The sequence below is a fragment of the Mustela nigripes genome, chromosome 17 (assembly GCF_022355385.1).
Source record: "Mustela nigripes isolate SB6536 chromosome 17, MUSNIG.SB6536, whole genome shotgun sequence".
NCBI lineage: Eukaryota > Metazoa > Chordata > Mammalia > Carnivora > Mustelidae > Mustela > Mustela nigripes.
In genome coordinates, this window is record NC_081573.1 from 15,932,948 (window position 1) to 15,960,210 (window position 27,263).

Consider the following 27,263-nt stretch of genomic DNA (forward strand, 5'->3'; position numbering starts at 1 on the left):
CAACGACCCACGATCACGGGACGTGATTTTAAATGCAGAAGCTCACTGCACGGACAGAAAACTTTGCCCCGCGGTGCGCAGGCACAAAAGTGTGCAACGAACGACGGTCACACACAGATCGCCACACCTGAGCATTCAGTAACGCTGAAGTCACGCACGCGCGGAGCTTCACGGTTTCCTCACACTCCGGTACCCAGGGACCCCTGAGTGCCCGAACTCGACTCCGATGGCACACACCTCTCTACTTACACACCCTCCTGCGCAGGCGCGGAGTAGAGGAGAGCCTTGGGTTCCTCTGGGAAATGTAGTTCAGCAAAGAAGGCCGCGGCGCAAAGCGTTCTGGGACTCGTGGTTCGCGGGGTTCGTAAGGAAAAGCTGAGCGGCGTCCAGTTCAGCTGGATGTTTCCCCAGCTGAGCTCGGGGTCCCGCGCGCCTCAGTCCCTGCTCACCTTCACCCCGCGAGGGATTCTGTGAGGGGACGTCGCGGGTCCCGAGTCGCTGGGCGGGTTTCCAGAGCCCGCCGCGCTGGGAGGTGAGTTGGGCCTGGCTGCGCGCGGGAGCCGGAGGTCAGGGCCGGGCTTGGGGTAGAACCGCAGCTACAGGGATTGGACCAGGGTGGGTGCCTCTGGGGTTACTGTCCAGCTAGCTATGTGAGAGGCCGCTGTGTGACAGAATGTGATCTTGTCTGTCACCGCATGTGTGCTTATGTGCGACTCTATGTTTCAGGTATAAAACTGTGTGTGCGTGTCTGTTTCTGCAGGTACAACTATGTGTTACTGAATATGGGTTTGTGAGCGACTGCGGGTGTGACACTGTGTGTCGCCGATGAATTTGTGAGATTATATTTGACTACTTGTCTCTGTGGATATAACAGTGTTTGAATGTCTAAGACAGCAGGTGTGATTGTGTACCTGTGTCCATCTTCTCTCTGCAGGTATAGATTTGTCTGAGTAATGATGACAGGTTGAGTGACCTAGTGTGGTATGTCACTGTGTGCGAGATTGCATGGGACTGTCTCTTTGTTGGGGTAATTGTGTCATCTGTCTTTGTGTTAATGCCACTGCATAGGTGTTTGACATTACAAGTGAGCTTGCGTGACCGTGGATAGTGTATGTGTGTGACTGGGTGAGAAATTTTATCTATATGTACGTGAGACAGAAAGCTTTATTGTGTGGGACCTAGTGTGTGATAGTAGGCGCAGAAATATTAAAATTACTTGCCCAAGTTCAGACAGTTTTTTAGTGACAGAACGGGGTCTTGAACCTAGGCATTTTGGCTCCAGAGTCCTTGCTTTTAATCACTAAACTCTCTTGATCTTTCCCATATTGTGAGAATGAAAAATTTTGGACCCTGGGTTCTAAGAGTTTTGGAGAGGATTGTCCCTGACCTTGGACTAGGAATCTCTAGGATATGGGTTTCTTCCTCCATTCCCCTTGTGAGTCACAGGACCTAGTCTAAAGACATTGTAGTGAGACCATCCCCAAACTGACTGTCTCTGGGGAGGAAAGCTTAATCTGAAAGCCTAGTTTTTCTCTCCTTAGGCCATGGAGTTTGAGATTTTAGGTTTGTCTTTGTCAAAGCTCTTCCATGTTTGGTGCTCAGAGAGGCTGATCCATGACTCTTTTCCTTATGTACCAAGTGAGCTAAATTTTAGTTCTGACTTTCTCGGTTAATAAGAAAAATGTTTGTTCTCATTTCCTTTGCAAATGTGTGTATAGGATGTAGGCAGGGACAAGGGTAGCACTTATTTATGCCAGGAATTGGCTCATGCTGTCTTGACAGTGAGGAAAGAAATGTTCTGAGAGATGGAGTAATGTGCCCCAAGGTCATGTAGCCAATGAGTGAAAGATTGGAAAGTCAGCATGTGCCTGGGGGTTATATAAAACCCAAGCCTTTAAATTCAGCTTCAGAGACGATGTTCATCTCAAACTTGGAGAACATTACCCAAACGGTACACAGTTACTTGCAAACAGAAATTTTAAAAAGGCATTTCTTTTATGCAGCTGCTAGATAGGGCTCCCAGATGCAGAGAATACTTCATTGATTCCTCTCAGATTTCAAAGGCTTTTATGGACAATTTGAAGCTGCATTGTGCTAATGAAATAATTTTTTTTAAGATTTTATTTATTTATTTGACAGAGAGCACAAGTAGGCAGAGAGGCAGGCAGAGAGAGAGAGAGAGGAGGAAGCAGGCTCCCCACTGAGCAGAGACCCCGATGTGGGGCTCGATCCCAGGACCCTGGGATCATGACCTGAGCCGAAGGCAGAGACCTTAACCCACTGAGCCACCCAGGCACCCCAGAAATAAATTTCTTAAACAGTGAGTTGGCTAGTGCAGAGTAGTAGCCTAGAATTAGGGAGTTGTGTATCCTAAATTCTAGGTCAAACACAACTATGCTCATTTTCGGAATGAATAAATGTTGGCCCTGAGGGGACTGTGCACTTTGTTACTGGTTTGTATTAAAAATGAGCAATGCCTGCCTCAAGCTTTATTCCTGTGAAGTAATAAAGGTAATATCTGCATGCTCTGAAGAGGCTTCTCTAGTAGATGTATAGCAATGATTCCCCAGGTTATGTTAAATATTTTGTTCAGACATTGTAGGCTCTTGAAGGAGGACCAGCTTTTAAGTCTTATTGCAGTTTTAACCTTAGGACTGAGTTAGTTGTTTAAGGTTTTTTTGTTTTTTTTTTTAAAGATTTTATTTATTTATTTGACAGAAATCACAAGTAGGACAAGTAGGCAGAGAGGCAGGCAGAGAGAGAGGAAGGAAAGCAGGCCCCCTGCTGAGCAGAGAGCCCGATGTGGGACTCGATCCCAGGACCCTGAGATCATGACTGAGCCAAAGACAGCGACTTAACCCACTGAGCCACCCAGGCGCCCCTGTTTAAGCTTTTTGAACCTCAATTTTACTTGTTGGTAAGATGGGGTTAATAATACTTATCTTTGCAGTTTTGTGAAGATTAAGATAATGACATACATGTGTAACATTGCTATTTATATTACAGGAGGCACAGCAAGATTTATTTACTCATTTAGCAGATATGTTTTGAGCTCCTGCAAAGGTATTATAAAAATAATACATAAATATATACATAATATAAAAATAGCAGATGTTTTTTAACACCTGGCATTATTCTAAAACCAGAGATATATCAGTGAACAAAATGAATCATAGTTCTGTTAGATCCTACACTATTGTTTGGGGAGACAACAATAAAGAGAAAAAAATAAGTCCAACGGTGTCAGATGCTAAGAAAATGTATCAGGATAAGGGAAAGAGAAGGGAAATTCTCTTTAGATAGAATTTTCAGGAAGGTTCCCCTGATATGGTGACAATTGAGCACTAATAGGAATGTGAAGAGAGGGAGTGAGCCTTCCTGAGTCCAGGAAGAAGGAAAAGCAAAGGCAACAGCCTTGAAGAAGGAGTGTGCACAGTGATTGAAGAACTGTAAGGCAACCTGTGTGCCTGGAGTGGGATGAGCCAAGGGGGCTGAGGGTAGGAAATGAAGTCTAAGGGGCAGTCAGGGGTCAGATCATAAACCACCATTGTTGATCATTGAGATTTTGTTGAGTTGAGGCTACATGTTCTTAATATCAGGAATTTAGGGCTTAAATTCAGCTCTGGTTTTTTCTGAGATCTTGGAAGGAGGCTGTGGAGACCTTAAAGGGACAAGAGTTCTATCTTTGTGAATCTCAGGTCAGCAGCATGGGGCTGGTCTGCCATTTTTTTTAATTTTTTATTTTTTAATAAACATATATTTTTATCCCCAGGGGCACAGGTCCGTGAATCGCCAGGTCCACACACCCCACAGTGGTCTGCCATTTTTTTTTTCCCCTTTAATTCTCTCTTCTCAGGACTTTGTTCTCCAAAAGGGAATACTGAAGAAGGAAAGAAGGATGGCTGTTGGGCTTTGTAAAGCCATGTCCCAGGTAAGTTGATGTTTTCACTTTGTTTGCAGAAATCCCCCCTCATTTTTTTGGACTTTGGGACCTCAGAGAGTCAGAAATAGCCCTGTGAGCACTCTGATCTCTTCTGTCTCTTAACTACTTATGATCTCTCTACAAATCATTTTTCACTCAGTGCTGTGCTGAAATATGTGATGGGAAACAACTATCCTCTTTAGATGGATCATGATTTGTTGTGCTGCCATTCAGTACAAATGAAATAAAGGACAGAGGTGTGATTATTGAGTGTCCTATTAAATAAGAAGGTCCAGGATGGCCTCTCTGAGGAAGTGACATTTAAGCAAAGAAAACCCTCAGTGAAAGTAGGGGGGAGGTTTTGTGAAGATCTGGGAAAGAGCTTTAGAAGGAGAAGGAAGAGGGCACCTGGGTGTCTGAGTCGTTAAGCGTCTCCCTTCGGCTCAGGTCATGATCTCGGGGTCCTGGGATCGAGCTCCACATCAGGCTCTCTGCTCAGTGGGGAGCCAGCTTCCCCCCAACTCCCCCGCCTGCTGCTCTGTCTACTTGTGATCTCTCTCTCTGTCAAATAAATAAATAAAATATATTTTTTTTAAAAAAAGGAGAAGGAAGGGGCGCCTGGGTGGCACAGTCTGTAAAGTGTCTGCCTTCGGCTCAGGTCACGATCCCGGGGTCCTGCTCAGCAGGGAGCCTGCTTCTCCTTCTCCCTCTGCCTTCCCCCCTTCTTGTGTTCTCTCCGTCAAACAGATAAATAAAATCATTTAATTAATTAATTAATTAATTAGAAAGAGACAGCAAGAGAGGGAACCCAAGCAGGGGGAGTGGGAAAGGAAGAAACACGCTTCCCTTTGAGCAGGGAGCCTAATGCAGGGCTTGATCCCAGGACCCTGGGATCATGATCTGAGCCAAAGGCAGATGCTTACCCGACTGAGTCACCAGGTGCCCCAAATAAATAAAATCTTTTTTTTTTTTTTTTTTAAAGGGAGAAGGAATAGCAAATACGAAGTTACTGTGGTGGAAAGATGTCTGATGTATTCTAGGAATATCATTGAGCCAGTATCCTCAGAGGGGAATGAGCACTGTGAAAGCAGAGGAGTAGCTGGGGAACAAGTTATGTGGACCCTTGAAACTCATGACCAGAACTTTGAGTTTTGTTCTGAGGGTGAAGGAGAGTCATTGGAGTGTTTGTGATTTAATGTGATTTCTATTTTAAAAGGAAAATAGAAAGGAAGTAAGGGTGGAGCAGGGAGATCAGTCAGGAGACTACTGCAGTAGTCCACCTGGAAGGTGATAGCTACCTGGGCCATTGTGGTGGTATTGGAGCTGGTGGGGTTTGGGGTATATGTTGGAGAAGAAAATAAGGGATTTGGCCAGGGACTGGTTTGGGAGTGTGAAAGAAAGTCAAGGATAATTACAAAAATTTTTGACCTGGGGCAGCTGTGCAAATGACCTTAGCATTTACTGAGGTGGAAAGACAGGGCAGAATGATGAGATGGGAACACAACTTGAGTTCTTGATCTAGTAAGTTTGAGAGACCTGTTGGATATCCAAGTGCAATAGTGATTATATACCTGGAGTCAGGATTGCAGATGTGAATTTGAGAAGCATTAGTGTATTTAAAGCCATAGGACAGGATAGGATTATCTTGAGGATAGGATTGAGAGTTAGATAGGAAAGATGCCCAAGGACTGAGTTTTGAGTATTCAGTATCTAGAGGCTGAAAAGAAGAGAAGGAACCAGCAAAAGAGACTGAGAAGGACTGATGTAAAAGAAAAACCAGAAGAGTATGGGTCCTGGTAGTCAGGAGTACAGTGTGTTTCATAGAGGGTATGATCAATTAAATTAAATTCTTCTGAGAGACAGTGAGGAAGATGAACTGACCATTGGGTTTGGTAACATAGAAGCTACTGATATTCTTGACAACAGCAACTTGATAGAGTGGTTGGGATGAAAGCATTGCAGTGGGATCACAAGGGAATAGTGGGCCTAAAAGGTAAGAATAGAGATGAGTGGAGACCTGTGCTGTCCAATAATGTACCCAGTAGCCACATAAGACTGCTCTGAGTTAAGATGTACTATAAGTATAAAATATATACCAGATTTTGAAGATTCAGTACAAAAAAGAATGTAAAACATCTCATTAATAATTTTAACATTGAGTACATGTTGAAATAACATTTTAGATGTAATGGGTTAACTATATTATTAAATTTGCTTCTTTTTTTGTTTTTAAAGATTTTATTTATTTAGAGAGAAAGAGAGAGAGAGAGCAAGAACACAAGAGCAGGGAGAGGGAGAAGCAGACTCCTGGCAGAGCAGGGAGCCTGACTCGTGGCCCGATCCCAGAACTCTGTGATCATGACCTGAGCCGAAAGCAGAGACTTAACCTACTGAGCCACCCAGGCGCCCCTAAATTTACTTATTTCTGCTTACCTTGTTTTTTCTTTTTGCAATATGTAACTTAGTAATTCAGCATGACAATTGGTCTTAAACTGTAAAATGTAAACTTAAACTGTAAAATGGGGTTCATAATTTTTTCTTATTTTTTTAACAAGTTTTACAATGAGATTTAAGATAATATTGGTAAAATGCTCATTAGTGTGTCTTATACCACTTACTGGTATGTAGTAATTGGTCAATAAATATAGCAGTTATTCTTATTTGTTTCCATCATTAAATCTATTTACTTTTTTAATGTAGCTACTGAAAAATTTTAATATGAGGTTTACTTTGTTTTTCTATTAGACATTGTCGATTTAAACAACTCTTTGGAAGATTTTGTGTTTAAGAGGAGTAGAGAAATTGGACAATAACTACAGTGAATTATGGAAGGGAATTTGTCCATAAGATGAAAGATACTGTATCAGTTTGTATATGAATAAAAATCATTTAGGAAAGTGGAAAATACTGATAATATAAGAGGGATATCTGTTATCTCCCTGGACAGTGGAGGGAATGGTCATAGGAGCCTAGAGTTTCATGCATAGTAACAGAGGGAAGACAGAATATATGAGTATAGATACAGTTTAGCAAGGACCTGTGGTAAGCAAGAAGATGAGGAAGTTCGAAGTGAAAACAGGGAAGGAATTGGTGGTATTTTGAGAGAGAGGCAGAATCTATGAAGTAGTCATAGGAAAATGGGAAAGTGAATTTATTGGGGGAAGTGTAGTGGTGCTTTTGTGGACTCTCTGGTCATATCCTAGAAGTACATTGGATCAGTGTGTTTATCAGTCAGGGCTCCAGCAAGAATCAAAAGGGAAGTGTTTCCAAGTTATGAATCAGTGTATAGAGAACTGTAAAGAATAGTGCTATACCCTCGGACAGTAAAACTTGGACCTGAACCCAGAGATACAGAGATCTGAGTGGGGAGGGCCTCTGACAGGCATTGTGACCTAGGATCAAAGGAGACAGACCACACAGGGTGGTGCTGTAAGGAGGATGCCAGGGGAGTAAATATGGTGCCTCACTTGCCTCCTTCCCATCTCTTGCATGTGGCTGAACCCAACTGAAAATGGGGTCAGGTCGGGGAGTCTCTTAATGCAGTCAACACAGGTCAGCCTCCCAGGACACAGAGAAGTGTAGAGGGACAAACGAAAGTTATATAACTGTATGTAGTTGTATGAGGCTTTTTTCTCTAGCCACGTTCATCTGTATTTCTGCAGTGTAGAATAACCATATTTGTCTTTTTTTTGGCAATTTGATGAACAGCAGTGTACTTTTAATTTGAAAGCACAAGCAAAAGAGATTATTTTCTAGGTAAATATAAAATACAAAAACTAGCTCAAAAAGTAGAAAACTAAATATACCAATGCTCAAAAAAGAGTTAATACAGCAGATGCTGTGTTTAGAAGATCCCACTTCCTGGTTGGCTTTTGACTAGCATCGGAGATTTTGGCACTAGATCCGTTCTCTGCACTGATAGATACTTCATGATTTTTTATAAAAAATGAGACCATACTCTGCAAAATGGAACTCTGCCATTTTAAGCTTTGAGTACTCTTCCTTCCTATGGATGTATTACAGGAAAGTTTACCATTTATTCACTGAGTGGCAAATATTTACTGCTTACAATGTGACAGGTTTTATAAACACCAGATATTCAAGAGCTTGTAAAACAGAGATCCTTCCCTTCGTATAGCTCATAGTCCAATGGGGTAGGCTAACCTGTTTATTTTATTTATTGATCTATTTTTTTAAAAGATTTTATATAGTTCTTTGACAGAGAGTGAGAGGAAGAGAGCACACAAGCAGGACTGGCAGAGTGGGAGGGAGAAGTAGGTTCCTGAGTGGGGCTTGATCCCAGGACCCTGGGATCATGAACTGGGCTGAAGGCAGACAGTTAACTGACTGAGGCACCCAGGTGCCCCTTTATTTTATTTTTAAAAAGATTTTATTTTATTTATTTTAGAGAGAGAGAGCACATGAGCAGGGAGAGGGAGAGTAGCAGACTCCCCACTGAGTGTGGAGCCCTGTGTGGGGCTCCAGCCCATGACCCTGAGATCATGACCTGAGCTGAAATCAAGAGTCAGATGTTTAACCCATTGAGCCACTCAGGTGCCCCTAAACTTATTTTTTGACATTAAAGTTTTTTTCCGGATTTTTCATATAATCTTCCAATGAAAATTCTATCTAAATTATTTCACATACAGGGCGCCTGGGTGGCTCAGTGGGTTGAGTCCTCTGCCTTCAGCTCAGGTCATGGCCCTAGGGTCCTGGGATCAAGCCCCTGGGCTCTCTGCTCGGCGGGGAGCCTGCTACTCCCTCTCTCTCTCTCTCTCTCTCTGCCTGCCTCTCTGCCTACTTGTGATCTCTGTCAAGTAAATAAGTGAAATCTTTAGAAAAAATAAAATAAAATAAATAAATTACTTCATATACTTCATTATTTCTTCAGAACACCTTTTTACAACTTTCTCCTCATATATCAAATCTAAGTTTCAGACCATACCCTATTGTTAAACCCCAATTCAAGGTCTTCCCTCACTATTCTAACCCATTCAGTATCTCAGTTTGAGGAGTAAAAAGGAATCATCACTATCAGAATTTCTTGATACATAGTATATGTAACATAAAATAGCCTTGTTGACATACTTTCATGTTGTAAACTCATGTTTCAGGCCATAAAGTAATTTTTTTCCTGTGTGTACATCTCTTTTTATTCACAAGTGTGAAATTTTCAAGGGGTGAGTCTGTTTCTAATATTTCTCTTTCTCTCAAAAGTTTTGACAAGCCTGGGCATGTACTTGCTCCCTAGTAATTATTTTCCTCAGGCCACCTAGAGCTTTGAACTCTGGCAAAATTTCATCTTTTCTGCTAGGACCATATGGGAGTACTTGGCAACGAGATCTTTTTTTTTTTTTTTTTTTTTTTTTTTTTTTAATTTCAGGGTCTGGTGACCTTCAGAGATGTGGCTCTAGATTTTTCCCAAGAGGAATGGGAATGGCTGGACCCGTCTCAGAAGGATTTGTACAGAGATGTCATGTTGGAGAACTACAGGAACTTGGTATGGCTTGGTAAGGATGTCACCCCCGTAATTCAGAATCTTCCCTCTGGGGTGTTTTTGCTTCCTCCACTGGGAATATCTAGGTCATCTTAAGTGCTTAGCTGAATTTCTACTTCCTGTTCCCAGGGAATAATTTGAAGTAGTTCCAAAGAATTAGAAATGAGTAGCCCCCATTGCTGTAGAATGAGGTAGGAATTTGTTAAATTATGAGGTCCCACCTTAGACCTCCAGAATCAGAAACTCAGGAAATAGGCCCAGTAGTCTGGGTTTTAATGAGCCCTCCAAATGATTCTGATGCCCATAAAAGTTCGAGAACCACTGTGGTTTCAGACTTAGTAGGTCTGGGCTGGGGCCCAAGACTTTGCATTTCTAGTAAGTTCCTAGGTGGTGGTGCTTTAGCACTTTGAGAGCCACTACTGCAGAAGAAGCTTCATCTTCATCCTTCATACAAGCATCATTCCATTCTCTGGCCCTTCCTCTAATTTCTTTTCTTGCCTAATGAACAAAAGATTGAGATTGAGTCCTAGAAAGGCGATAGCAAGTTGATTGTCTGCCTGTTTGTCTCTTTCTTGCTCTCATTTTTCTTCTCCTGTAAACAGGACTCTCCATTTCTAAGCCCAACATGATCTCCTTATTGGAGCAAGGGAAGGAACCTTGGATGGTGCAGAAAGAGATGTCAGATGGTCAGTATACTGGTGAGTGACCGGGAGCTGGGCAAGGAAGGCTGTTGTATGGTGGCAGGCCAAGAGGTCATGAGAAGGCTACCCTGCACTTGAGGAGGCTGCCATGGGCTAGGCAGGGGCGGGTTTCTCCCTATTGCTATCAAATTATACACTTGTGATTCTTCTGCATATAACCCGAATCTTAGTCCTTCCCACTTCTTTCCTTTTTAGGGTCAGAAATGTATACATTTCCAGATATATTTTAGAGTTTTTATTTTTACCAAAGTTTTCAGGGTTGTGCAAGCACATTGTTTAAAGAGTCAAGTAATTTTACAACACTTATTCCCTTAATATACATGCTGCCAAAGCGAGCACAAGACTTCTTCCCTTAAAATAGGCAGTCTCTTGTCTTCTTCCTCAATTTCCCTCTCAGAAGGATTGATCTTGCTTTTGCAGCTTATTTTGGATGTTTCCTTCAAATCTGCAATATGTTTATATTGCTGTTTCTTAATTGTCTTTCTAGTTTTAGACCTCATCCAATATTTTTTTAAGAAAGTAAGAATTTAGTACTTTCTTTCTTTTTTAAAAGATTTTATTTATTTATTTATTTATTTGACAGGCAGAGATCACAAGTAGTCAGAGAGGCAGGCAGAGAGAGAGAGGTGGAAGCAGGCTCCCCGGTGAGCAGAGAACCCGATGCAGGGCTCGATCCCAGGTCCCTGGGATCATGACCTGAGCCGAAGGCAGAGGCTCAACCTACTGAGCCACCCAGGCACCTGCCCCCATCCATTCTTGAGCACTTCCTTCTTTCCTGGTTCCAGGTATTCTAGGTTCATCTTGTTTTCCTTGCCTTAGCCTTGAATCAGCTGTTTCTCCTGGGAGCTCTGTTTCCCTTATTGGGAAATGATGCTTAGAAACCAATGTCTGGGTGCTATGTGTGCTCTTTGCTACCAGAATGTCATTGTTCCGAGGCCCTCACAGCAGATTAGCTGGAAAATATATGTGTGTGTAACCCAATACACATAGGTATACTCACATTTCTATATTTGTATCTGTTTCTGTCTTTTTATATATTAAAATTCTCAGTTTATTTTTATATCCTTTTAAAAAAGATTTTATTTATTTATTTGAGAGAGAGAGCAAGTAAAAGAGAACATGAGAGGGAAGAAGGTCAGAGGGAGAAGCAGACTCCCTGTGGAGCTGGGAGCCCAATGTGGGACTTGATCCTGGGACTCCAGGACCATGACCTGAGCTGAAGGCAGTTGTTTAACCAATGGAGTCACCCAGGCAACCCTATTTTAGTATCTTTATTCTAGTCCTACTCCACAGGGTTTAGTTTAGCCTTTCTCCTTTACTTATCTATACTTTCTTTTTCTGACAATGAGAAACAATGCATTTACTTATTTGTTCCATTTTAGTATGCATATTAAGTAGTTTCAGAATTTCCAAGCTATTCTTCTGTGAGAAACAAATTTACTAACTAGATTACATTATTTGTATATGGTTGTTTCTATCTGTAGTCTTACAGTATTCAGTCAAAATACTCTTTTCCAAAGTTATCTAAGTTAGCTCTTTTAGATTTGTTACTACTTGTATTCTGTTTGGGTTCCTGCCACACTTGGTTGGTTTTAATTATATATTTATTTTTGTATCTGAAACATTACTATGCTTTTAAGGATCAGAGCTATAGAAAAATATATCCTCAGTAATATGTTAGTTTGTCTTCATATCTACTATCCTAATTCTGTTCTCTAATGTCTTCCTACCCCTTTCTTACCCACTTCTTATAGATTACGGATTTCTTTATTTTATTTCTTTATTTATTTCTTTATTTCTTTATTTTCTTTATTTTCAGATTTGTCCTTTTTATGTTTCTTTTGTACAAATGAGCCAACATATATGTAGTTTATTGTATCTCCTTGTATGCTACATAAAGGGTACCTGGGTGGCTCAGTGGGTTAAAGCCTCTGCCTTCAGCTCAGGTCATGATCTCAGGGTCCTGGAATCGAGCCCTGCATTGGGTTCTCTGCTCAGCAGGGAGTCTGCTTCCTCCTCTCCCTGCCTGCCTCTCTGCCTACTTGTGATCTCTGTCAAATAAATAAACAAAATATTTTTAAAAAGGGTGGGGGTAGCATACTGTACATACTCTTTGCATCTTGCTGTTTTTACTTAACTATAAATACACTCCATTAGTCATGGACATCTTCCTCATTTTTTTTTAAATTTTTTAAAGATTTTTATTTATTTGATAGAGAGAAAGATCACAGGTAGGCAGAGAGGCAGGCAGAGAGAGAGAGGGAAGCAGGCTCCCTGCTGAGCAGAGAGCCCGATGCGGGGCTTGATCCCAGGACCCTGAGATCATGACCTGAGCCGAAAGCAGAGGCTTAACCCACTGAGCCACCCAGGTGCCCCGACATCTTCCTCATTTTAACAGCTACAAAATACTCTATTATCTGGATGTTATGGTAATTTATTTAACTACTCATTGATGTGTGGACTTCTGGGATATTTGCACTATTTTACAATTAGGACCAGGACTTCAGTAATAACTTTGTATGTATGTTTTCTCATATTGTCAAGGCTGTATTTTCAGAATAGATGCTTGGATGTAGGATTGCTGAGTGTGTATGTAGTTTTGTTAGGAATTGCCAAATGCCCTTCCAGAAAGGTTGTAGCGGACTGCTTTCTGTATTAGGTTTTTATTGCTGCTGTAACAAATTACCACAAATTTACTGGCTGAAAACAACATGAATTTACCATTTTATAGCGCTAGAGGTCAACAGTTGAAAAATGGGTCTTATAGGACTATAATCAAGATGTTAGCAGCCTTTCTTATGAATACCGTAGAAGAGAAACTGTTTCTTGCCTTTTTATGCTGTTTTGGGATCTTTCCTCATCCTTTTATTTTCAGTTTTTTAAAATCACTTTAAGTATGACATTTACATACAGTATAGAATTGAGTTTTTCTGGTGCCAATCTGAATATCATTTTTCAATTTTATAGGTGAGAGTCCAGTACATTTCTTATATGTTTGCGCTTAATTCTGTGTTGTTGTTTTATATGACATTTTCTGGTTTTTACAGGTTTTTTTTTTTTTAAAGATTTTATTTATTTATTTGACAGAGAGAGAGATCACAAGTAGGCAGAGGCAGGCAGACAGAGAGGCGGGGAAGCTGGCTTCCTGCTGAGCGAGAGCCCGATGCAGGGCTCAATCTCAGGGCCCTGGGATCATGACCTGAGCCGAAGGCAGAGGCTTTAATGCCACACAGGCACCCCATGGTTTTTACAGTTTTAAAAAAGACATTTATTTATCTATTTTTCTAGCCTTTTATTTTGATTACTTAATACTATAGTTTTGTAATAAGTAGGAATTTTTTTCTTTTGTTCCAGTTTTATAGTGCTCTGTTTCTGTAGACAATATTTATTCCTTCTGTTACTTTAAAAACTAGCCTTTGAGTTTGTTTCTTTACCTAGTATAGATGAGTCAGTTAGTAGGCTTGTTTTACTTCCTACTTTCTCTTCCTAAATTTTGTTAGTTGTACACTTTTTATATTGTCAAGGCATATTATATTTACATGCTTTCTGTCACTTTTGTCCCAGCCTTTCATTTCATCTTTGTTCTACAGTTAAATATATTGTGTTTTCCATGAGGTCCTTTTGCTGAGATTTCTCTAGATATCTCTTGGTTGCCTGAAGTTTGTCCTCTAGAAGTTTCCTCACAAAGAGTTCACACAAATAAAAGCTTCCCAGGTTCTATCTCGTTCTTTCTATAAGTTTATTATAGTATAATATTAATGTTGAATAGTGTTATGAAAAAGTCTGATACCAACTTGATATTTTCCTTTATGTATTATTAGCTTTATATTTTGTTCTGGTCTCCTAGTAGTTCTTTCTTTAATTTTAAAGTTATTTTGTAAGAGTACGTCTCAGTCTTGACCATTTTTAGTTACCTTTTCCTGCCTTTTCTTATTTTCATTTCTACTTTATCAACTATAGTTTCCAAATCTATGTTAAATAATTGCTATAAATTTTTTTCTTTCTGATATTACAAGACATTTTCAGGTGTTTCACTTAAATGTGCCTATTTTTTTCTGTTCCTAGCTCTATGGGTGTATATATTTTAAGCATGAAAAGCTTTTGGATTTTATATATTTTCAGCATCTTTTAAGGCAATTATTTTTTTTCTCTTCCTTTACATTTTTTTCTTTCATAAAATTTATGGAAGAAAAATTCTGTAAGAACTTATAGTGAAGATTTCCTATTGCTGAACTATTTTTGTATTTCTGAGTTGCATACATGGTTATGTGTATTATTCATTAAATATACTGCTTGATTTAATTTTTAATATTAAAGAATGTAGCCTGTTATCCATGGGGGAGATCAGTCTGATATAAGGGTAGTGAAGGAGATCAGTGGAACAATAGAGAAAGCTCAGAAGTATATACAAGAACTTTATATTTGATAACAAGGTGGCTTTTTATTTTTATTCTTTTTAAAAGATTTTATTTATTTATTTGACAGAGAGGGACACAGCAAGAGAGGGAACACAAGCAGGGGTAGTGGGAGAGGGAGAAGCAGGCTTCCCACTGAGCAGGGAACCTGATACAGGGCTTGATCCAACCGTCGGATCAGGACTTGAGCTGAAGGCAGACACTTAACGACTGACTAAGCCACCTAGGCGCCCCAACAAGGTGGCTGGATTTTAAATCAGTCGTGTAAAGAGATTTTCTTAAAAGTTGAGGTTAGTATTTGTATAATACTGGATTTTGGAAAGTCTTTCTTAAAATGTATATCAAGGCCAGACTGCATAATGGAAAAATGGGATATTTGACTTCATGTTTTCAAAAATTTTAATTGAAAGCACTGTAAATGAAGATGACATGTGACAATAAAAAGTGATGACTTGAAAAAGAAAGTGATGATCAAGGGGGAAAAAAATACTGTAAAGCCTTAAAACCCTAAATTTATAAAGGACTTCTATAAACTACTTAAAAGAAAATGCTAATGCAATTAAAATATGTGTAAAAAATACAAATAAAGAATTCACCAAAGAAGAAACCACAAAATGCAAAGCCAGTACACATACACATTTATGAAAATGCTCTAGTTTACAATCAGAAAATTGCAAGTTATAAATAATGAGGTACTCTTTACTTATAGGGACAAAAATTTTAGTCAGTATAGATTAGTCTGAAGACATGTATTTTATGCTCTGGTAGGAATGCAAATTGATAAAAATTACCTTGGGGGGCAGTTTGACAATGGATATTAATATTTTAAATATGCACATTTATAGTTTTATTTAATACTTCTTTTAGAAATATATCTTATAGAAATATAAAATGGGCCCCTGGATGACTCAGTTAGTTGAGTGTCCAGCTCTAGGTTTTGGTTCAAGTCATGATCTCAGTCAGGGTTCTGAGATCGAGCCCCATGTGGGGCTCCTTGCTCAGCATGGAATCTGCTTGAGATTCTCTCGCTGCCCCTCCCCTCCCGTCCTCTCATGTGTGTGTGCTCGTTCTCAAATAAATAAATAAATAAAATCTTTTTTAAAAAGAAACATAAAAGCATGCAAAAACATACTGTAGAAGCTGCTTACTTGATTTATAAGTGATTACTCTTTTTAAAAGATTGTCATGAGGGATCATAAAATATATACACACATGAGACATTTTATTTTTAATATCCTTATGATTGTTGCTTTACATTCTTCTTCAGGCATACTACTTATATCTGTTTGATTAGATCTCAGGCCATGACCTTTTCCTGTTCTTTCTTTTGGGATGAATTCCTTTCCTTTCCTTTTTAAATCCATTTTAAATCTCTGTCTTCTTCTATATTAGAAAAACCTGTTATATTTCCTGCTCCTGAGAGTAATGTCTTTATGAAGAAGAGTGTCTGGGGCCTGGAGCTTTGGGGAGTGTCTCTGGTGTGTGCTCTGTGCTCTGCTTTTGTGTTTTGGCTGCTCTGTCCTTCAGGCCAGCCATCTGTAGAGGCTCTCCTTGCCTGCAGTGTTTAGTCCTTGGCCAGAAGTGGCAAGTTTTAACTAGGTGTGTTCTGGTGTGCACCTGAGACTAATGTAAAACTTTCAACTATATTCAAAAGAAATTTTTAAAATCTCTCTTCAGCATGCATTTTATTAACTCAATGTTAAAGTATGTGGTTCTCAACCAATGAACTAATGAGGTTGAGAACACAACTAAATTTTGGCAAGCAAGTAACTCAGCTTTTGGGCTAGGAGTGCAAAAATCTATTAAGATGCCTAGTTACCAAAATTATGGTTCATCCATTCTGGAATAGAGTAGTTTTATTTGTATTGACATAAAAAATTTTTTTAAGATTTTGTCTATTTATTTCAGGGGGAGAGAGAGAGAAAACGTAAGTAAGGGGTAGGGGCAGAGGGAGAGGGAGAAGCAGACTCCCCACTGAGCCAGGAGCCTGACACAGGGCTCGATCCCAGGACCCCAAGATGCTGACCTAAGCCAAAAGCATATGCTCAACTGACTGAGTCACCCAGGTAGCCCTAAGTTTGTTTATTTATTTATTTATTTATTTATTTAATAATTTTTTTTTCATCCTGAACATACCTAGGAGGGAATCTCATAGGAAAGACACATGGAGGGATTTCCAAATCAATTAAGATGCAGATTGTTTTGAAAAGGTACAGTTAAGAACCAATATTAGGGCTGCTCTATAACATTTTTCCATTTTTCTTTTCTTTTTTTTTTTTTAAGATGTTATTTATTTGTTCATGAGAGACAGAGAGAGAAGGAGAGGGAGAAGCAGTCTCCCCACTGAGCAGGGAGCCAGATATGGGACTTGATCCCACGACCCCAGGATCATGACCCAAGCATAAGGCAGATGCTTAACCATCTGAGCCACCCAGGTGCCCTCTTTTTTCTTTTTATAAAGTAATCGCTATACCCAGTGTGGGGCTTGAACTCATGACCCTGAGATCAAGAGTCTCATGCTCTACTGACTGAGCCAGCCAGATGCCCCTTTCCTTTTTCCTTTGAATAGAAATAGTATTTATTAGAAAATATTCAAGTGATTAAAAAATGTATAAAGTAGGGGCTCCTGGTGGCTCATTCATTAAGTGTCTACCTTCAGTTCAGGTCATGATCCTGGAGTCCTGGGATCGAGCCCCACATTGGGCTTCCTGCTCAGCAGGCCTGCTTCTCCCTCTCCCCCTACCCCTGCTTGTGTTCCCTTTCTTGCTGTGTTTCTCCTTGTCAAATAAATAAATAAAATCTTTTAAAAAAATGTATAGAGGGGTGACTGGGTGGCTCAGTGGGTTAAAGCCTCTGCCTTCAGCTCAGGTCATGATCCCAGGGTCCTGGGATTGAGCCCCGCATCTGGCTCTCTGCTCAGCAGGGAGCCTGCTTCCTCCTCTCTCTCTCTGCCTGCCTCTCTGCCTACTTGTGATCTCTGCCTGTCAAATAAATAAATTAAATCTTTTTAAAAAAATAGAGTAGGAAGTATACTCTTCTCTTGAGATACCATCCAAAGACCTTTACTGTTTATGGTTGGATCTATATCTTTCTAGAATTTCCCTTGGACAGATCACACACACACACACACACACACACACACACACACACACAATTTTTATATGCATCTGTTTACAAATTGCTTTTTTTTTTTTAAGATTTTATTTATTTGATAGATAGAGATCACAAGTAGGCAGAGAGGCAGGCAGAGAGAGTGTGTGTGTGGGTGGAAGCAGGCTCCCTGCTGAGCAGAGAGCCCAATGCGGGGCTCAATCCCAGGACCCTGGGATTATGACCTGAGCTGAAGGCAGAGCCTTTAACCCACTGAGCCACCCAGGTGCCCCTACAACTTGCTTTTTCAAAAAAATTTTAACTTAAAACATTGTATTGGTTAGGATGTGGAGGAAAAAGGAGCTGTAGTGTGCTGCCATTGGGAATGTAAACTGGTACAGAAATTACAGAAAACAGTATAGAGATGCCTAAAAAATTAAAAATAGAAATACCATATGATCCAGTAATTCCATCAGTGAGTATATACCTGAAGAAAACAAAAACATTAATTAAAAAGATGTATGCACCCATATGTTTATTGCAGCATTATTTATAATAGCCAAGATCTGGAAGCAACATAAGTATCCATTGACAGACAAATAGAGAAGTAAGATGCCTATGTATACTCAATGGAATATTACACAGTCATAAAAAGATAAGATTTTGCCATTTGTGACAACACTGATGGTCCTCTAGAGGGTACTATGCTAATTGAAATAAGACTGAGAAAGACAAATACCATATGATTTTACTCATGTGGAATCTAAATTTTGAAAAATGAATAAGCAAAATGCAGAATCAGACTTCTAAATATGGAGAACAAACTGATGGTTATAAGAAGGAAAGGGGTAGAGGACGAAACTCTTATTCTCCACTGGATCCTATAAATTTGTGTGCTTCAGGTGTGTTTCTTTTGACATTTCCCTATAATTAAAGAGAATTTTACAAATTGCCTTCATTGAGTCCTTTCATTAGAGATTTTAATGAAAGGAGGGTATAAAATGCAATGCTTAGGTTTTATTACTGATTCTAGAAACTTTTTTCTTTAGAATTTTCTTTTATATTATTGCTCATCCTATGCCATGCATCCTTTAAGATAATTTCATAAGTTCAGAGGTAAAATCCTTGTGGAATTCTGATTGAAATTGACCTGATACAAATTATGTTGGGGTAAGCAAGCATGTGTATGTATTTTTTTCTTTTTATACAGTTATGTCTTATATTTTTATCTACTTAAATCTTCTTTGAAAAAACTCCTTTGAAATAATTTCATACCATTTCATAGGATCTTTTCAGTGTTTCTGTACACCATACTACCTTTTCTTTTCCAACTGCTTTTATACCAATTATAATCTCCACTCATTGCCTTTACTTCAGATTCTCTTACATGTCTTACCACTTGCAGTCTGGCATTTGCTCCCTCTAATTTGGCTAAATCCAGGTGCCTTTCTTTATTTTCCTATTCATCAGCTTACTGAGATTTATAAGATATTTCTGACCACTATTCATTTTCTCTGTTCAAAGCTCTATTATTTTTTTTTTAATTATTTATTTATTTATTTATTTGTCAGAGAGAGAGAGAGAGCGAGCACAGGCAGACAGAGTGGCAGGCAGAGTCAGAGGGAGAAGCAGGCTCCCGGCAGAGCAAGGAGCCTGATGCGGGACTCGATCCCAGGACGCTGGGATCATGACCTGAGCCGAAGGCAGCTGCTCAACCAACTGAGCCACGCAGGCGTCCCCAAAGCTCTATTCTGTTTCTCTCTCCCTTTAACTGACTCATGCCCCTATTTTTCTGTATTTTCCTCATTCAACTGTAAGATTTTTGTCATGTTACTTTGGATCTTTGTCCAGTGACATCTAGTAGAACATTCTGTGATGATGGATATATTCTATATCTGTGCTTTGTAGCCACTAGCCACATTTGGCTGTTGAGCACTTGGAATATGGCTAGGTATTATTGAGAAACTGAATTATTTTTTTTTAATTTTAATGAATTTAAATTGCCATATGTAACCATATTGGACAGCATAGCTCTATACAGTTTTTTAAAGATAGAGATCCAATCTGTAAATCTGTGGATCATTGGTCAGGCTATTCATGGAAACACGTTTTCTGGGCTTTGGCTTTCTTCTTAAGATTTCTCTTTAGGTCCTGTCCTTTTTTCCTAGACTTTCTAGTAGAATCTTCTAGGTTTCCTGCCAGGAGATTATTTACTTCATCAGGAAATCTTCCAGGGAGATTCTATAGTCTAGTAAGACTTTTTCTTCTGCCAAGTTATATTTACTATGCTTACTACTTTCTGTGCAGTTCTGATTGGATTCCAAAGTTGATCAGACTTTGATTTTTAGCTTATGTCTATTTATAGATTATAATCAGTTGGAAATTACACATCTTTAATTGCCTGGAGATAGAGAGATAGATAGATTTTAAAGATTTTATTTATTTATTTGACAGAGTGAGAGAGATAGAATGGAAACACAAATAGGGGTAGTGGGAGAGGGAGAAGCAGGCTTCCTGCTGAGCAAGGAGACTGAGGTGGGGCTCGATTCTAGGACCCTGTGATCATGACCTGAGCCAAAGGCAGACACTTACCGACTGAGCCACCCAGGCACCCCAGCCTGGATATATTTTAACCCCAAAGGATTTACTTCTCCCATTGTTTGTCTTGTCATTTGACCATCAGTCTATTTCATAATTCCCCCTCCCCCCTTTTTTTAAAAGTTTTTTATTTATTTATTTGACAGAGAGAGATCACAAGTAGGCAGAGAGGCAGGCAGAGAGAGAGGAGGAAGCAGGCTCCCCGCTGAGCAGAGAGCCCAATGCAGGGCTCAATCCCAGGACCCTGGGATCATGACCTGAGCCGAAGGCAGAGGCTTTAACCCACTGAGCCACCCAGGCGCCCCTCTCACCCCACCCCCACCCCCGCCTTTTTAAGATTTTATTTATTTTTTTGACAGAGAGAGCACAAGTAGGCAGAGTAGCAGGCTGAGGGAGAGGGAGAAGCAGGCTCTCCACTGAGCAGGGAGCCCATGTGTATCTTGATCCCAGGACCCTGGGATCATGACCCGAGCTGAAGGCAGGCGCTTAACTGACTGAGCCACCCAAATGCCCCTCATAATCCTTTCTTGAACATAAATGTAACTTCTGAGACTACTAATGGTGTAGGTGTAATGATAACTTAACAAATCCCTATTAATTTGCTGCATTTTATGGTAAGTGTCACTGAATACATATAACGAACGTCTGTTTCCTAAATGTATGCTTTTTTCTTATACCACACTTGTAAGGTCATCTCATTTTGCCTACTAAGAAACTGAGGCTCAAGAGATGGCGTAATCAATTTGTTAATTTGTTAAAGGTAGAATAACTAGCTCCCTAGTTGAAGAAATAGGATTTAAACTCACCTATGACCCCAAACCCTGTGTTTTTTCCAGTGTGACACATGGATGCCTATTTAATCTCTTCCACTTTGCCTGAATCCATAACTTCCCTTTCCCCCTTAATCACTGATAAGGGTGAATTGTCTCTCTTCTTTCTTGCTGAATGCCACCATAATACCTTAATACCATTGACTTTAGGTGTTTCTGGACTCCGATCACTATGAATATGTCTTCCACATATACCATACTTCCTGTTCTGTACTTTCCCAGGCTATACTCTATACTGTCCCCTGGAATACCCTATATGGAATTCCTTCCCTGATAGTATTCATTTGCCTAAGTACAGAGTGTCTTCTTCTTTTTTCCCCCTGAAGAGTTGTTGGAGCTCCAGGCATCTCAGAATACCTGATGTTGGAAAATGTCTGTAGTTTTCTCCCATCAGTTTTTTTTTACTCAGCATTACAGTAGGTACTTTATAAAGCTGCCATTTTCCTGGAATACAGAAAAGATTTATTCTTGCTAAGAGGAAACACAGTGGCCCTGGGTGATGAATATAGGAAAGAAGGTTCTAGGAGAGTTCGTGAGGAAATAATGAATTTCTGCCAAAAAAAAAAAAAAAAGAAAAAGAACAACAGTGTAGACCTAACAGAATAAGTGAATAAATCCCTCTCAGGGCTTGGTTGAGATAGAGCCCAAAGTAAGAGAAAATCCATGGCTATGCATAGGAAGAGTAGGTAGGGATGGGGCTTTCCCTGGGTGGAGGGTGTATTGGAAAGAAGAAAGATACAGATGCATAATGTATTCTTTGTTTTTCAACTTGTGCTGACCTGGCCTGCAGGTGGCTTTTCTTTCAACAGATGGGATGCTGTTATGGAAGAGACTATGTTATGGATGTATGTAAGACTATGTATGTAATGCTAACATGTGCAATTCTAAAATAATCTCCATGCATATCAGAACGTAAAAATGAGGAGGGCCTGGATGGCTCTGTCAGTTAAGTGTCCCACTCTTGATCTCGGGGTCAGGAGATTGAGCCCCCAGTCAGGCCCCATGCTGGACATGAAGCATGCTGAAGATTTTCCCTCTCCGTCTCCCCCTCACAACACCTCATGCTCTCTCTCTGTCATTCTCTCTCTGTCTAAAAAACAAAATAAAACATGAAAATGACTGTTACTGGAATAACCACTGCATTTTGGAAGCATGATCATAGCCTTGACAATCAAGCTCAGATTCTCCAGGAATTATTCCTTAACTAAATTAGTGAGTTTCGATTTCTGTTTTCCTGACGCTTATACTGCTAATAATCTGTATCATATTAACCAGTCCTTCATTGTGTGTCAAACTGAATTTTCATATGTACAAGTTTTATCTCCTTAGAGTTTAAAAAAGAGAGAAGGGTAGCACCTGGGTGGCTCAGTCAGTTAAGCATCTGACTCTGATCTCATCTCAAGTCTTGATCTCAGTTGTTAGTTGAGCCCTGTATTGGGCTCCATGTTGGGTGTGGAGCGTACTTAAAATTGTTTTTAAGATTTTAAAAATTTGGGGCGCCTGGGTGGCTCAGTGGGTTAAGCCACTGCCTTCGGCTCAGGTCATGATCTCAGGGTCCTGGGGTCGAGTCCCACATTGGGCTCTCTGCTCAGCAGGGAGCCTGCTTCCCTTCCTCTCTCTCTGCCTGCCTCTCTGCCTACTTGTGATCTCTCTCTGTCAAATAAATAAATAAAAATCTTTAAAAAAAAAAAAGATTTTAAAAATTTATTTGACAGAAATAGACAGTACAAACAGGGAGGGTACCGGGAGGGAGAGGCAGAAGCAGGCTCCCTGCTAAGCAAGGAACCTGATGTAGAACTTGATCCCAGGACCTTGGGATCATGACCTGAGCTGAAGGCAGATGCTTAGCTGAATGAGCCACCCAGGCGCCCCCCAAGTTTTTGTTTGTTTGTTTGTTTGTTTGTTTCATCTAACAAAAGGAGAGAAAATGGTGCCTGAGTGGCTCAAACAGTTAAATGTCTGCCTTTAGCTCAGGTCATGATCCCAGAGTCCTGGGATTGAGCCACGCATGGGGCTCCCTGCTCAGCAGGGAGTCTGCTTCTCCCTCTGCCCCGCACCCTGTTTGTGCTCTCTCTCTCTCAAATAAATAAAATCTTAAAAAAAAAAAAAGAGAGAGAGAGAGAAAACGACTCATGTCTCAGACTTTTTTCCCTTCTACTAAATGCTGGGTGCATAATAGTCGATTCTGTATAATTGAATATATTGGCTGATTATTGTGTGACACGAAAAGGACTTTCTCATTTTCCTTTTTTTTTTTTTTTTTAAAGATTCCTTTCAGTGACTCTATACCCGATGTGGGGCTCAAACCTACAGCCCCAAGATCAAGAGTTGCATGCCCCACCAACTGAATCAGCCCGGAGCCCCTCATTTTCCTCTTTTTGAGATCATTTTTTTTTTTTTTAAGATTTTTTATTTGAGAGAGAGAATGTGTGGGGAGAAGCAGAGGGGGAGAGAGAGGGACAAGCAGACTCTGTACAGAACCCAACACAGGGCTTGAGCCCAGGACCCTGAGATTATGGCCTGAGCCAAAAGTCAAGAGCCAGCCACTTACTTAACTGACTGAGCCACCCAGATGCCACTTTGAGATCATATTTTAAAAAATAATTTTCTTTCCATCTTATCTCAACAATACCCTCTCCCGAAAGTATCAAGTTTCTATTTAGTAGGCAGCATTTTTCTCTCAATGATGAGCAAAGCTGACCTTCAGATTTCTTCTAGACAATAACAACAGGAACAACCAAAAAGCCCACAGTACTTTTTTTTCTGGTCCCTGATAAAATCTTAAAAGTTGTTGCGCTTTCTGGCAGCATTCATTCACTTAACAAAATGCTACCATTGTCCTCAGCACTAAATACAATAGTAAGAAGAAAAAGAGGTAAAGCATCAATCCCTGCCTTCATGGAGCTTTTAGTCTTAAGAATAGGACTAGATAGTGCAGAGTAGATTCGAGACTTGAAAGACTAGAGGCAGGGAAACTGTGATTATGATCTAGTCAGTTTTTCTCAATTCCTTATCTTTTCAGCATTGAGCTTTGTCTGCATCTTGATCCCTTACATTTCCCCTGTCACCTTCTCCCTATCGCCAACACGTATATCTTCCTTTATCAGCTTTCTTCATTCTTTGTTCTTTCTTTGTATGTTTTTCATATTTGCTTGGCCATATTTGAAAGGTGTCAAAACCATGTACTTTCTTCCCTCATCCCCCGAATTAAATTCTTTAGTTTCTTCTAGAACAGTTTTCTCCTTACAGAGGCAAAAAGGACACATTTGCTTTCTTGATATTTTTCAGACTGGGAGTCTTGGTATGAAATCAAGGAATTATCTCCAAAATGGTACATTGGTGAAGAGGAAATATCCCAGGGGATGGTAAAGGAAAGACTTAGAAGTTATGACGTTGAATATTCCAGTTTCAGAGAAGCCTGGAAATATGAGGGTGAATTTGCGCGGCATCAACAAAAGGAGAGGCATTTCAGGCAAGTGACAGCCCTTAAGGAAATCTCTGCTGTGAAAATGGACAAAAAATATAATAATTCTGAGAGAAGTGTTCTCTTGAAATCAGTACTTTCACCACAAGAGAGAGTTCCCACAGTACAGCAAGTACATAAATTTGGCATTTATGATAAAATGTTTCCCCCAAATTCCGTCCTAATTGAACGTAAAAGATTACCTGCTGAGAAGGACTCTTTGACAGATAATGAATGTGAAGAATTCAACCAGAGTACATACCATAGTAAAGATACAGGAATTCGTCCTGCGGAGAAACCTTTTGAAAGTAGTGATTTTTCGAATCTCTTAAGTTTCCATTCATTATTTACTCAGCATCAAACAACTCATTTTGGAAAATTACCACGTGGATTCAGTGAATGTGATGATGCCTTTAGCTGTTACTCATTCTTTACTCAACCTCAGAGAATTCACACTGGAGAGAAACCGTTTGTATGCAATGACTGTGGAAAAGCCTTTAGTCATGACTTCTTTCTCAGTGAACATCAAAGAACTCACATTGGAGAGAAACCATATGAATGTAAGGAATGTAACAAAGCTTTTAGACAGAGCGCACACCTTGCTCAACATCAAAAAATCCACACTGGAGAGAAACCTTTTGCATGCAGTGAATGTGGGAAGGCCTTTAGCCGTTATGCCTTCCTTGTTGAACATCAGAGAATTCACACAGGAGAGAAACCATATGAATGTAAGGAATGTAACAAAGCCTTCAGACAGAGCGCACACCTCAATCAGCATCAGAGAATTCACACTGGAGAGAAGCCCTATGAATGTAATCAATGTGGAAAAGCCTTCAGCAGACGCATCGCCCTTACTCTGCATCAAAGGATTCATACAGGAGAGAAACCCTTTAAATGTAATGAATGTGGGAAGACTTTTGGCTATCGCTCACACCTTAATCAACATCAGAGAATTCATACAGGTGAAAAGCCTTATGAATGCATCAAATGTGGGAAGTTTTTTAGGACTGACTCGCAACTTAATCGACATCATAGAATACATACCGGAGAGAGACCTTTTGAATGCAGTAAATGTGGGAAAGCCTTCAGTGATGCTTTAGTTCTGATTCATCATAAGAGAAGTCATGCAGGAGAGAAACCCTATGAATGCAACAAATGTGGGAAGGCCTTCAGTTGTGGCTCATACCTTAATCAACATCAAAGAATTCATACTGGAGAGAAACCTTATGAATGTAATGAATGTGGGAAGGCTTTCCATCAGATCTTGTCCCTTAGGCTACACCAGAGAATTCATGCTGGAGACAAACCCTATCATTGTAACGAGTGTGGGAATAATTTTAGCTGTGCCTCAGCCCTTAGACGACATCAGAAAATTCATAATAGAGAAACTCTCTGATTGTAACAAGTGTATGAAAGAAAACATTTAGTCACCACTCAGTCCTTATTAAATAAATATCAATGAATTCTTTGGTTAATGATTCTATGAATGTAGTAAATATGGAGAAGCCTTCAGTTTATGAGCATCCTTTATTTGAAATAGCCTGAATCATAGACATCTGTTACTTTTGGATCTATTCTGTGCCCCATTTAAAACTTACCTCGCCCTTAGTGCAAATTATTCTGATGAAACTATTAGGGAGAGAAGTGGATTGGTCATAGGCTGGCCACAGTCTGGTTAATAAGGACTTGGAAGATGGCCCTGTTTGCACCACTAAAACACTAGGGGGGCATTATTACAGATATAAGAAAAGATCATTTTTTCCCCTGGAATTGCAAGTTTCATGGATTTAAAGGATTTTTAAGGTTAACAACTCACCATAGCTTTTTTTTTTTTTTTTTTTTTTTTGGTCACCGCATGAGGAAAGCCTTCCCAAGATCAGTCTAACACAGAGGTAAATGGAGATAAGAGACAAATCTGATGACATTGTTTGATCTTCTGAGTTCAGTCATGCCTGAAGTCTATACCATCTTTTACTTTTTAATTTCTGTGGTCCAATAAATTTCCTTTTTTTTTTCCCCTTAATTTGAATTGGATTACTGCCTCTTGGAATTACAGTCCTGATTCATACACCCTATGTTTGCTGTACATTTGAAAAAGCCTTAATTTTTTATGGCACAATTATCCTGAGAAACTCTGTAAACAAACAAGTATTTGGAAGTTGAATACACAGCCTTCATGAAGCTGAGAGAATTATTATGTTTTACTTGTTGATAAAAATTAATTTGGTATTTGTTAGACTCATTATAAGGATAAATTTTTTAAAATTCACCTAGTAAAACTCCTTCACAGGCTTTCCCATAAGGAAGTAAAATCATTTGTGGTGGCAACTCACTATAGGCCTTTAAAGAAAGAGTGGCAGGCTAAGAGAATAACGGATTTGTCACATTAATGAATGGCTCCTCATCTTAAAGGAATTATTTGATTTTCTGTTTTCAGAATGGGTTTAAGCATATTGTGTAATAGAATATAATAGAGTTGTAAATGAGGTTTTCTTTTGTGGGGAGACTGTAAGCTTGGCTTAAGAAGTTTATGGATAATTTCATTGAACTAGAGATTCAGACAAAGATATTACCAGCAGACAGAAAGGATGGGACATTTCCAACTCATAGTAAAAGTGAAACAGTTAGAGCCTAGAATTCTTAGGCTATAAGTTATTACCATTCTTCACAGTAATGAGGAATAGGAGGGTATAGGGCAGTATATTCCTATTGTAAATGAGTGGGTATAGAGAGGTAAACTGATGATA

General features: G+C 39.7%; 1 protein-coding gene across 4 annotated transcripts; it reads left to right on the forward strand.

The window, feature by feature from the left end:
* Positions 1 to 348: 348 nt before the first annotated feature.
* ZNF527 (zinc finger protein 527) lies at positions 349 to 26,745 on the forward strand. 4 transcript variants are annotated; one of them, XM_059382905.1, is made up of 5 exons: positions 349 to 532; positions 3,857 to 3,931; positions 9,306 to 9,432; positions 10,022 to 10,117; positions 24,342 to 26,745. In XM_059382905.1, exons 2-5 carry the CDS (start codon positions 3,899 to 3,901, stop codon positions 25,910 to 25,912), a joined length of 1,827 nt encoding a protein of 608 aa, XP_059238888.1. In that variant the 5' UTR covers positions 349 to 532; positions 3,857 to 3,898; the 3' UTR covers positions 25,913 to 26,745. The 4 variants fall into 4 exon arrangements, with proteins under 4 accessions (XP_059238888.1, XP_059238889.1, XP_059238891.1 ...); XM_059382906.1 differs by having other exon boundaries at positions 10,022 to 10,105; XM_059382907.1 differs by lacking the exon at positions 349 to 532 and having other exon boundaries at positions 3,859 to 3,931; positions 9,306 to 9,422.
* Positions 26,746 to 27,263: the final 518 nt, after the last annotated feature.